General features: G+C 46.4%; 1 protein-coding gene across 1 annotated transcript in view; it reads left to right on the top strand.

Annotated features, from left to right (window-relative positions):
- The window catches only part of LOC109871485 (semaphorin-6B-like), a 70851-nt gene that overhangs the window by 8841 nt on the left and 49273 nt on the right, over positions 1-12737 (top strand). Inside the window, exons 2-5 of the mRNA XM_031807309.1 lie at positions 8064-8187; positions 9139-9250; positions 9426-9486; positions 9601-9663. Of these exons, the coding sequence (XP_031663169.1) occupies positions 8082-8187; positions 9139-9250; positions 9426-9486; positions 9601-9663 (342 nt within the window). The 5' untranslated portion in view covers positions 8064-8081. The remainder of the gene's footprint in view (positions 1-8063; positions 8188-9138; positions 9251-9425; positions 9487-9600; positions 9664-12737) is intronic.

Below are 12737 nucleotides of genomic sequence, written 5' to 3'. Positions count from 1 at the left end.
GTTTGGGCTTCTTCCGGTCAAGTTTCGATATACAAATTCTTTGTAATTATGTTCCGGCCACCTGACCTTTCGCTCAAGAAAAAAAAAATCATCCCACGGCTAAATCTAGTTGATGACCCCTGCTCTATGTGCTCGACATCCCAGTGTTGTGCTGTGAATGCATATGGGCTTGCTGCAGTTGAGCTCTGTGTAGTAGCTGACGTTTGCCCTTGCTGCAGCTCAGCACAGTGTGTGTGTGTGTGTGTCTAATCTGGCTGTAGCCTAGTACGGCACTATAAATAAACACATACATCTGTTGCAGACCCAGCTCCAAGTTATAAAATGTGTGAGCGATGCAGTCGAACATATGCATGTGTTCGGTGTGCATGTGTGCGTGGGTGTTTGCCTATGTGGATGTGTGTGTGTATTCGTGCGTGTCTTCCTGTGTGTGTGTGTGTGTTTGGGCTGCGGCTTTCTGTTGCTTGGGGAGATATTTCACTCAGGACTCAAAGACAAGCCAAGGGTACTGCTAAACACTCCCCATTAGTTAGACCAGAATAACATGTACTGTCTGAGAGAGGGTGCGGGGGGGATTGCAGGGAGGTCGGGAGGGAGAGAGAGAGAAGGAGAGAGAGAGAGAGAAAGATGCAGAGCGAGAGAACTGAATGCATTCAACAGAAATATGTCTTCCGCATTTAATCCAACCCCTCTGAATCAGGGAGGGAGAGAGAGAGAGCATGAGACCGGTCCAAGTTGAGGATGAATATGCAAAAAAGGCAATTAGAAGCTAAGGTATTATGTTAATAAAAATAGAGAGCTCGGCTGTGTGACCTCTTCTAGCTCTTATCTGCCCCTTTATCAGCTGGATCAGCTGTCTAACCACTCCCATAGGGCACTTTTCTGCTCAACTTTCCTTAATAACTGACCTAGGATAGGCTGTCTGACCCCTCCTAGGGCTCCTCAATGATCAACTCTCCTTATAACTGTTTTTAGATCAGCTGTCCCTAAAAGACAGTAACTCTTAAAACTACAGCATTTTGTAAATTTACCAAAACGTTTTTTTTCTGAGATGTTGAATAGTTTGATTAATTCTATATTTGACAGTTTTCAGACCAGTTGCATGTAGACATGTTCACCCAACACTGGACCTCTAGAGAGTGGGACCTGTGAGAGAGGGATAGAGGGGGAGAGAGGTGCTCTCTGGCTGTGGCTACTCCCCAGAGAGTGGGACCTGTGAGAGCGGGATAGAGGGGGAGAGAGGTGCTCTCTGGCTGTGGCTACTCCCCAGAGAGTGGGACCTGTGAGAGAAGGATAGAGGGGGAGAGAGGTGCTCTCTGGCTGTGGCTACTCTCCAGAGAGTGGGACCTGTCAGAGAGGGATAGAGGGGGAGAGAGGTGCTCTCTGGCCGTGGCTACTCCCCAGAGAGTGGGACCTGTGAGAGAGGGATAGAGGGGGAGAGAGGTGCTCTCTGGCTGTGGCTACTCCCCAGAGAGTGGGACCTGTGAGAGAGGGATAGAGGGGGAGAGAGGTGCTCTCTGGCTGTGGCTACTCTCCAGAGAGTGGGACCTGTCAGAGAGGGATAGAGGGGGAGAGAGGTGCTCTCTGGCTGTGGCTACTCTCCAGAGAGTGGGACCTGTGAGAGAGGGATAGAGGGGGAGAGAGGTGCTCTCTGGCTGTGGCTACTCTCCAGGTCTGACCAGCTTCTTTATAATTACATACTGGCATAATAGACCCAGGGGGAAATTCTCTCTCTCTTTCTTCTCTTTTTCACTCTCTCTATCCCTTCCTCCCTCCATCCCTCTTCATGATAACGTTCAGCACTATGCCAGGGAATCTAATGCAGACATAACCTGGGCATTAGCATATAAATTACTCTGCAGATTGAAAAGTGCATTAGGATATTTAACAGACAAAACGCCATATTCCCTTAACTGGGATTGGCCCCCAGACAATTACACTTAAGGGAAGGCTGTAGTATCCAATAACACAATCTCCTTGATTAGATAAAGACCTTATCTCATTGATTTCTATGCTTATGTGTTAGTGTGTGTGTCAGTGTGTGTGTGTGTGTGTGTGTGTGTGTGTGTGTGTGTGTGTGTGTGTGTGTGTGTGTGTGTGTGTGTGTGTGTGTGTGTGTGTGTGTGTGTGTGTGTGTGTGTGTGTGTGTGTGTGTGTGTGTGTGTGTGTGTGTGTGTGTTTGTCTGCGTACATTCATAACTAATTTGCCTGCCCTTTTGCCATCTACCTCCATTTCCTATGCCGTAACACTCCACCGTTATCACTGTCAGTGTCAGTCCATTAATGTAACCAGTAAATGTAGTGTACTGTAGACACTTTGATGGTGAAGGTGACCCAGTTATCCCAGTTTATCCCCCATCGCCTCAGGCCGCGCTACTTTATTCAGGGATTTTAACCTGCATATGGGCTCTTGAAGGAAGAGTGTGATGAAAGAGAGGGAGAGAGAGAGTAGAAAGAAATAAAGAAAGAAAGAAAGAAAGAAAGATGACCATTTCAGAAAGAAATAGTGTCGGGTGTTTGTTTGCCTCCTGTAAATTCTTTCCATCTCTCTCTTGTATAGAGTTGGAACATGTTGTGTTCCCTAAAAGCCTGTGATTTCAGAGAACTACTCAGTGTCCACTACAATCTAGATAATGCTACGGAACACTTAGACCACAGCACAATGGAACACCTCATTTAGAATGGCAGGCTAGGAGCGGAATCAGAGCCATAATTATTGGTAATCCGTAAACGAGCTAGGCAGTAATGTATTCATATCCACTTCCTTTGCTGGTAGAAGTGTGAATATCAAACTCATTAGTGGACTCATCTGTGGCTGTGTTTTTAAAGTGGATTTAAAATGGCACAATTTATCACATTGTAAACAGGTTATTTCTCATTGGCTCATTCTGTCATTTACTCATCCCCATTCAGGATTATAGTCATGTTTTCCTTTTGAGAGAGTAAGTTCAATTGAATTGGTGCAGTGATTGCAGTTATTCGGCAAGTTAGATTAATTTGCAATTGCTATCGGTTGCTATGGTAACACAGGGCACAGGGAAGAGTGGCTGCAGTAGAGAGAGAGAGAGAGAGAGAGAGAGAGAGAGATGCAGGAGAACGGTGATAAAGTCCTCCTCATCACTCCGTTCCCAGACCCAAACACAAGGACACATTTGACACTAACAGAACACGCACCACAACGTATTGGAATAATACGGATCCAAAGGAAACACATTTTCAAGTTTTATTAGTGATAGGATACACATACAGCGTCCAACTAAACGTTTACTTGCAGGTTCCTTCTCGACAATGTAACAACAATAAGAGATAATAAAATATAAAAATACAAACATACAGTAAATGGCTCAGTAGGATAGAATGAACATGTTAGCATATGTATAATATAGGAAGCCACAATTTATAGTCCAATATTTACAGTGTATGTCCATGATGGGTAGGAGTACGGTCCCAAGGATATACTGGGCCGTCTTCACCACCCATTGGAGGGCCTTGCGGTCGTAGATGGAGTATTTCCCGTACCAGGCCGTGATGCAACCGTGATACAACGCTCTCGATGGTGCAACGGTAGTATTTTGGAAAGGACCCCCGTGTGGCATGTCGAATTGCTTCAGTTGCCTTAGGAAGTAGAGGCACTGTTGCACACTCTTGACAAGAGTGGTGGTGTTGCTGGTCCATATCAAGTCATCGGTGATGTGGACGCTGAGGAACTTAAAACGGATGACTCTCTACTGCAGTCCTGTTGATGTGGATTGGGGTATGTTCCCTCCTCTGCCTCCTGAAGTCAAAAATCAACTCCTTTGTTTTGCTGAAGTTGACGGAGAAGTTATTGTCCTGGCACCAGTTCACTTGCCTCCTTCCTGTAGACTGACTCGTCGTTGTTGGTTATCAGGCCTGGCATCGTCAGCAAACTTGATGATGCAGTCGGTGTTGTTCAAAGCCACGCAGTTGTAGGTTGACAGGGAGTACAGTAAAGAGCTGATGATACACTCCTGGGGGGGGCCCTGTGCTAAGAGTCCGTGTGGAGGAGGTTGTTGCGAATCCTCACAGCCTGTGGTCTGCCCGACAGGAAGTCCAGGATCCAGTTGCAGAGGGTGGTGTCCAAACCCAGGGCTCTGAGCTTGGTGTTGAGCTTGGAGGGAACAATGCTAAACTGTAGTCAATGAACAGCATTCGCACATACTGTAGGTGTTCCTCTTGTCCAGATGGATCGGCCGTGGATCTGTTGGCGCGATGACCGGGGTGAGTACAAAGGGGCGATAGTCATTTGGGCATGTCACTTCGTTTTTCTTGGGAACTGGGACAATGGTGGTCTCCTTGAAGCAGGTGGGGACTACAGCCTGGGACAGGGACAGGTTGAAGATATCCGAAAAGATGCCCACCACCAGGTCAGCACATTTCCGAGGACGCGGCCAGGGATGCCATCTGGGCCAGAGGCTTTGTGAGTATTCACTCTTTTGAGAGTTTTCCTCACATCAGCGTCGGAGAATGAAAGCACCTGGTCGTCCGGAGCAGCGAGAGTTGTCCTCGATAGCGCAGTAGCAGAAAATAATTACCTTCTCACATTCTGCAGTAATTGTGTAGCTCACGACCTGATTAGAAAGTGTGTATAAAGAATGCTATGGGCCTTGATATTGACAATTCTGTATTTCTCATGCATTAGAATGACCTAGTCCTCCACTGCAGTTCAAGTGGTATGTACTGAATCTACCAGGGGATCCATTAAAATGCTGTTTCTCTATTCTGCATTTGAAATGCAAATGCAATGAGTATTGATTTTGGTTAGGGGGTGCTAATAAAGGCATGATCACCTGCAAATCTAAAGTGGTATTTATCAGACTGAAGAGTTGGATGAAAAAAAGACTCCCGTTCACATGCTTTGGTCTTGACTCACCTTTTCAAGATGAGAGTCAGTGGCATATGTGATTCTACTCTTGATATATCACAAATGCCATCTACAGTTTAATGATTTATTTATTTTGACAATGAATGCAGTTGGCCCTCAAGAGAGTCATTGAGCCAGTCAGGTGTAAACTGTCACTTCATTACACCCATCAGGAGGGATGACTTGGAACAAATACCTGAACACACACCTCTCTCGCTCTCGCCCTCTCTTTCTCCCTCTCTTTCTCCCTCTCTTTCTCCCTCTCTTTCTCCCTCCCTCCCTCCCTCCCTCCCTCCCTCCCTCCCTCCCTCCCTCCCTCCCTCCCTCCCTCCCTCCCTCCCTCCCTCCCTCCCTCCCTCTCTCTCTCTCTCTCTCCCTCGCGCTCTCTCTCTCTCTCTCTCTCTCTCTCTCTCTCTCTCTCTCTCTCTCTCACCTCCTCACCCCATTTAAAAACTGGTTCAATAAAAGCAGGCTCAGACTTCAAAGGAATCAACTAAAACCAATCACCTGCTGTGATATACAGTAGCCAATAGTGGTCTATATATTCTCCCAGACCTATCGTCGATAGCCAATAGCACTGTGCGATATAGTCTGCCCTTGGCCCAGATCTGGAGTGGGATTTCAAAGATCAAAAACTGGCCTTATGAGGGTGCTTCGTCATTTGACTTGTGTGTGTGTGTATGTGAGAGAGAGTCAGAGTCTGTGTGTGTGCATGCGTGTGTACATGTGTGTGTGATTCATCATCAGCATACTTTAGTGTCAATGTGACTACCTGTGACAATCTGGTGTCACTCAAATTGCTTTCGCTCTGTGGTGTTACAGAGTTTACAGTGTGTGTGTGTGTGTGTGTGTGTGTGTGTGTGTGTGTGTGTGTGTGTGTGTGTGTGTGTGTGTGTGTGTGTGTGTGTGTGTGTGTGTGTGTGTGTGTGTGTGTGTGTGTGTGTGTGTGTGTGTGTGTGTGCATGGCTATATACGTGTATCAAAAAACGGTCATTTTATCACCTGTATTGAGCTACATTCAGAGAAAAATCATAGGAGAGGGGGAGAGAGGAATGAGGGGAGGACATGACAGGGGGATGGGGGAAGAGTGAGGTGGGTCGATATGATTGGAACAGCACAGATATTGAGCTGTTATGCCTCTCTGTTCCCCTTTTTCTCCTTCCCTCTCTTTCTTATCGCATCCCTCCATCCACCCTTCCATCACATTCTCATTAAAATTCTTCAAGATATTTTCTACCTCAAGCTTTGAGCCCCCTCTCCTTTCCCTCACTCTCATTTCCTTTCATGTCTTCTCCTTTCCTCTCCTCTCCTGTACTTTCCTTTCCTTTCATTTCCTTTTCAGTTTTCTCCTCTCATCCTCCGTCTTCTTCCATCATCCCTCCTTATATCCCTCAATTAGTATCTCAGACAAAGAGAAGTTGTTCTTTCCAAAGCATTGAATATATCTCTTGTCGTGGTACATGTGTGAAACAGCAGAAAGTGAGGACTGTATTTAGAGTGGAGTGGAGTTGTAGCCCTGTACAGGGTTGGGGTCAGCTCCATTACAATTCCAATTCTAATGCGAGAAATCTTGAATGAAAATAAATGTTGCTACAATTTTTCCTCAGTAAAGAATTTCATGAAGAATTGACTGAGTTCAAATGAAACTGCTCCCAACCCGGAATGCATACACAATACTGTAGCTCAGTGTGTGTTTATATAGGATAGGCCATAGCCTCTGAGGAATCAAAGAAAAACAATGACATTTAAACGTCTGGGTGTGTAGAGAGTGTCAGACAATCTTTCTCATTATTTATGTGTGGCAGTAAGTCAGCCCGGCTGTTATTTCACTGTGTTGGTTTTATAGAGAGCAATGTGTTGATTGATGCATGGGCTTGTGGATGCCCACATTTGACTGTTTCACCCCTGCGCTGTGGGGTTTGTGTGGGGGTGGGGAGGGGAGGCGATTATGTGTGTGTGTGTGTGTGTGTGTGTGTGTGTGATTATGTGTGTGATTATGTGTGTGTGTGTGTGTGTGTGTGTGTGTGTGTGTGTGTGTGTGTGTGTGTGTGTGTGTGTGTGTGTGTGTGTGTGTGTGTGTGTGTGTGTGTGTGTGTGTGCGTGCGTGTGTGTGTTCTCGCATATGTTGCATATGTGTGTGTTTGAGGGAGAGAGGGTGAAAGAGAGGTTCATTTATTGTTTTGTTAAGACCTAAATCTGTTTCCTCCCTCAGTCTACCCACAATTCACTGCCTTCTTGACCCCTGGTCGGGAGGTCACTGTGGTTCAGGAAGGCACCAGTTGAAATGTGTCAGAGAGTTGGAAGATTGTTCTACTCACATGCTGTGCTTACAGTATGCACTGACTGTAAATCACCCTAGATAGGAGCCTTTACTGCAGCTGAATGAATGACTAGGATTGTTGTGCGTTACCAATCACTGGGCTCTATTAAGTGCATGGCGACTGTTCAGCTTGTGTGTGTGACTTCCCTCAGCTAGTCTGTTGTTCTCCAGCTGCCCTCAGTCTTCTCTGTTATATAGGATATTATGGTGTATGCCGCCTGTAGGGTTCCCTGTATAGCTTCAGTCTCTATGTATGACTCTGGGGTGGTATATGGCTTAGGTCGTCACGTTCAGCTGGGAATGCTCAACAATGGATTGCCATTCTACACAATAGAGGGAACATTATACCTCATTTGACACAATGGGCACTCTGCTAAAGCCAGATTGGTGTGTGTGTGTGTGTGTGTGTGTGATAGAGTATGTCCTGCCCCCCTGACCCAGCCCTTTCTCACGCCTACACTGCTCTGTGTACCATACTTTATGTCCCAACTGTTTAATTGCTCTCTCTCTCTCTCTCTGTCTGTCTGTCTGTCTGTCTGTCTGTGGGTGGGTGTTATAAAGTGTTATAGAGTGTGTCCTGCCCCTCTGACCCAGCCCTCTCTCATGCCTACACTGCTCTGTGGACCATAATTTATGTCTCGACTGTTGAATTGCTGTGTGTGTGTGTGTGTGTGTGTGTGTGTGTGTGTGTGTGTGTGTGTGTGTGTGTGTGTGTGTGTGTGTGTGTATTATAGATTGTTACAGAGTGTGTGCTTGCAATCTGTTGCAATCAGAATCTGTACGAGACTATAACATTTCTGGTGTGATTTGTACCTGTAGGACTGATTATTTTCTTCTCCCTCCTCTCTTTCTTTCCGTGTCTAGTGCCCGTGCTGTGCTGCCATGACGACCATGGCCCCTCCCCTCATGTTTCTCCTCCTGCTCCTTCAATTGGCTCACAGCTCTTTCCCAGAGGAGCCCGGTCCTCTAAGCTATGCTCCCTTAGAGGGTATGTGTCATTTTCCGTGCGTGAGCATGTGTGCACGCGTGCGTGCATGTTTGTTCAGTTGTCAGCTCGTGCGCTGACATTTCCGTGTAAGTGTGTGTTTGTGCGCTTGCTTGCATACGTGAGTGTGTGTTTATGTATGTATGGTATCAGTAGCATTGATAAATGGCCCTCTGGTGGATCTCAGTATTCCATCAGGACAGAAAGGTTAGAGGTCACAGCCTTGGTCTGGAGCTGTTTTCACACAAAACAAGCGTGTCACAGGGATAGATAGCAGCAATGAAAAATGTGTTTTTCCTTGAGTGTGCAAGAATGAAAGATGTAATGCTCTCCTCTCCTCGCCTCTTTGATTTAATATTATGGAGCTGCGATCTGAGGTCATTGCTTTGTCATTGTTTTTATTGCATTTCTGATTGAGCATCAACCTAGTTCAAGGGGAGGGGAGGGGAGGAGAGAGGAGAGAGAGAGAGAGAGAGAGAGAGAGAGAGAGAGAGAGAGAGAGAGAGGATAGGGAACAGATAGGGAACAGATAGGTAGATGTGGAAAGAGAGAGAGGACAAGGAGGTGGAGATAAATAGATGGATGGATGGATGTGTATTATTATGTGGCTCCCTGCAGTCAAGGACAATGAGACAGAGGTCCCACTCAATCTCCTGGAGAAGAATGACACCGTGTCCTCTCCACCCTCCCTGCAGCGTGTCCTGTTCTTCCATGCTATATCTGCCATAGGTCTATCCCCCCTCTCTCTCTTCTGTCTCCCTCCTGTATGTTTCTCCCTCTGCTACTAGCTTCCTCTAGCCCCCCTTTATCTCATTCCCTCACTGTATCCTCCTCACTGTCTTCTTCAACCCTTTACCCTTTCAACCCTTTACGTCTTTCTCCATCCCCTTGAATATAAGAGTACAATATAAACCTCTCTCTCTCTCTCTCTCTCTCTCTCTCTCTCTCTCTCAGTGGTGAGGAGGTATCCTGTGTTTGTGGGTAGAGCTCATCGTTCCTCACAGAGACAGGAGCTGCACATTCACACAGTGCTCCAGGTGAACCGCACACTCTACATAGGAGCCAGGTAACCAACAACATCAACAGTCACCTCTCAGCCATAGTCCTTACCACACCCCTAACAATCCTCACTTCTATCTTTCAGCAGTTATATCGACTGGTTTATGATACGGTCACTGTTAAACCATTTTGATCCACTCTGCTCTCCCCCTGTTTCTCTCCCCTCCTGATGTATATTCCAGAGATGATCTATATAGAGTGGAGCTGGACAATATGTCAGGGGACGAAATATTCTACAGCAAGGTGAGACACACACACACGCTAACTGTATAACCGCACTGGTATCACATACACCTGATTAAATCATACCCCTGTGTGATAACCCTCCAGTCATGTCATTTTGTGTTCTTCTGCTAGAAGCGGACGTGGGAATCCAATAAGAATGACATTCGAGTCTGTAGGATGAAGGGAAAACATGAGGTTAGTTCCCATCCCTGTGTCAGCCGACATGTGTCAGCCTACACACACCCAACACTGTCGCACACACACACACTCCTTTAGAAATCATATACCCCGACAGATATCTATGCACATCTGCCCACACACACATAAGGGAACTTTATATGTCCGACTCACAATCATTAGCCATGACATACACGCTCTCTCCCATACACACTCACAGGGAAATGTTCTCTACAATACACACCTGCATCGCTGCCCACACACAGAGAAACTCTATCCCCACTACAGTGCGAGAGGCGTCATTACAAACCCTGGTTCAATTCCAGGCTGTGTCACAACCGGCCGTGATTGGGAGTCCCATAGGGTGGCGCACAATTGGCCCAGCGTCGTCCGGGTTAGGGTTTGTAAATACGAATGTGTTCTTAACTGACTTGCCTAGTGAAATATATATATTTTTTAAATACAATTATTTTGTGTAGAAATGCTGTAAGCTGTAAACTGTAAGCTACAAAACGAAATAAAGAGTGTGCGACTCTCTTCCTTATGTTATAAAATACATTTTACCAAGTCAAATATGTTAATTCATGTTCTGAATCGTTCAGTGGGGCCTTTCTCTAACATATCATTAGCATTATATCCAAAAAGTCAGATTTCATAACCTAATTCATCCGATAATAAGCACTGAGCTCTGACATAGTGGTGCAGGTTTCTCATGACAACTTTTGAGGTTTTACATTTTGTGGTCTTCGTCTTCAAAGTTGTTTATGTGGGTCGCAAAAATCTAAATTAGCATGGCACGAGCTGAATTTAAAATAAAATCCTTTGAAAATAAATAGCTTTGTATACGCTCAGTGATCCGTTGACATTTCACAGAGATACGATTGTTTTTGTGAGAAATCTTTGAAAAAGAACAGGAATTTTCTAATTAATATGAAAGCGTATATTCAAATATGAAAATATGTCTCAAAAACAATATCCATCTTACCTCTATATTGTTTCATGTCCCGCGGAATCGAAAAGAAAGAAAGATTAGTTCAATGGGAAAGTGAGCCTGTAAATTCTTGCACAGAATCCAGATTTCCAGATTTCCTACCACTTTTTTGTCTATGGTCTCCATTGAATTAGTCACCCTAATTCTGGCCATCCTACAAAGGTAAAAACTCTAAGAACCTTTGAACCGATTATGAAAGAGACATGATGTTTGAGCCATTGGTTTTCTTAGAGGAGTGTCTACACAATTAACATATTTTTTTACCCATTGGTCAAAATATGCGTTTTTGATTGGGCACTCTAATATGAGTACTATGGGATGACATGATCAAAGGGAATAATGAAGGCAAAAAGAGACCTAAGAGATAAAAGGTATAGAGAGAGAGAGAGACTTGACTCAGTCTTTTTAGTAGAGAAGGGGAGCGAGAAAGAGAGAGTGGGAGAAGGAGAAAATCAGGACAGGAAGAGGGCGGGAGGAACCACTGGAGATAAATAAATAGAGGGGGTAGAAGACCACACAGTCACAGATCAAATGAGAGAGATGGAGAGAGACCGTGGAGGTAAAGAGAGCGTGGGAGATAGAAAGCGGTGTATGACATTAAGGTAGACAGATGAAAGGGAGAGAAAGAAACGGAGACAGCAAATACATCAAAGGTGTGAGAGGCCGTCAGGCCGAGAGAGGGTAGGAGGAAGGAGAGTGAGGGGGAGCTGAAAGTGAGAGAGAGCAAAAGTGTAAGGGAGAAGGAATGAGGAAGGGAGAGAAGAAAAACTAGAAGGTGTAGGTACTTCTAGCTCACATGAACCCAAGGGGAGCTCATAAAGAGTGAAAGGTGTGGTGAGCTCAGGCTAAAGCGCAGGGATACATCTGAACGGTGTGATGAGCTCGGGCTAAAGCGCAGGGATACATCTGAACGGTGTGATGAGCTCGGGCTTAAGCGCAGGGATACATCTGAATGTTGTGGTGAGCTCGGGCTAAAGCGCAGGGATACATCTGAACGGTGTGATGAGCTCGGGCTAAAGCGCAGGGATACATCTGAACGGTGTGATGAGCTCGGGCTAAAGCGCAGGGATACATCTGAACGGTGTGGTGAGCTCGGGCTAAAGCGCAGGGATACATCACGGGCTAAAGCGCAGGGATACATCTGAACGGTGTGATGAGCTCGGGCTGTGATGAGCTCGGGCTAAAGCGCAGGGATACATCTGAACGGTGTGATGAGCTCCGGCTAAAGCGCAGGGATACATCTGAACAGTGTGATGAGCTCGGCTAAAGCGCAGGGGGTGTGATGAGCTCGGGCTTAAGCGCAGGGATACATCTGAACGTTGTGGTGAGCTCGGGCTTAAGCGCAGGGATACATCTGAATGGTGTGATGAGCTCGGGCTTAAGCGCAGGGATACATCTGAATGGTGTGATGAGCTCGGGCTTAAGCGCAGGGATACATCTGAATGGTGTGATGAGCTCGGGCTAAAGCGCAGGGATACATCTGAACGGTGTGGTGAGCTCGGGCTAAAGCGCAGGGATACATCACGGGCTAAAGCGCAGGGATACATCTGAACGGTGTGATGAGCTCGGGCTGTGATGAGCTCGGGCTAAAGCGCAGGGATACATCTGAACGGTGTGATGAGCTCCGGCTAAAGCGCAGGGATACATCTGAACAGTGTGATGAGCTCGGCTAAAGCGCAGGGGGTGTGATGAGCTCGGGCTTAAGCGCAGGGATACATCTGAACGTTGTGGTGAGCTCGGGCTTAAGCGCAGGGATACATCTGAATGGTGTGATGAGCTCGGGCTTAAGCGCAGGGATACATCTGAATGGTGTGATGAGCTCGGGCTTAAGCGCAGGGATACATCTGAATGGTGTGATGAGCTCGGGCTTAAGTGCAGGGATACATCTGAATGGTGTGATGAGCTCGGGCTTAAGTGCAGGGATACATCTGAACGTTGTAGTGAGCTCGGGCTAAAGCGCAGGGATACATCTGAACGGTGTGATGAGCTCGGGCTAAAGCGCAGGGATACATCTGAACGGTATGGTGAGCTCGGGCTAAAGCGCAGGGATACATCTGAACGGTGTGGTGAGCTCGGGCTAAAGCGCAGGGATACATCTGAA

Source organism: Oncorhynchus kisutch, linkage group LG27 (genome assembly GCF_002021735.2).
Source record: "Oncorhynchus kisutch isolate 150728-3 linkage group LG27, Okis_V2, whole genome shotgun sequence".
Lineage (NCBI taxonomy): Eukaryota > Metazoa > Chordata > Actinopteri > Salmoniformes > Salmonidae > Oncorhynchus > Oncorhynchus kisutch.
The sequence above is the reverse complement of the archived record's forward strand: the minus strand, read 5'-3'. Positions and strand labels throughout refer to the sequence as shown.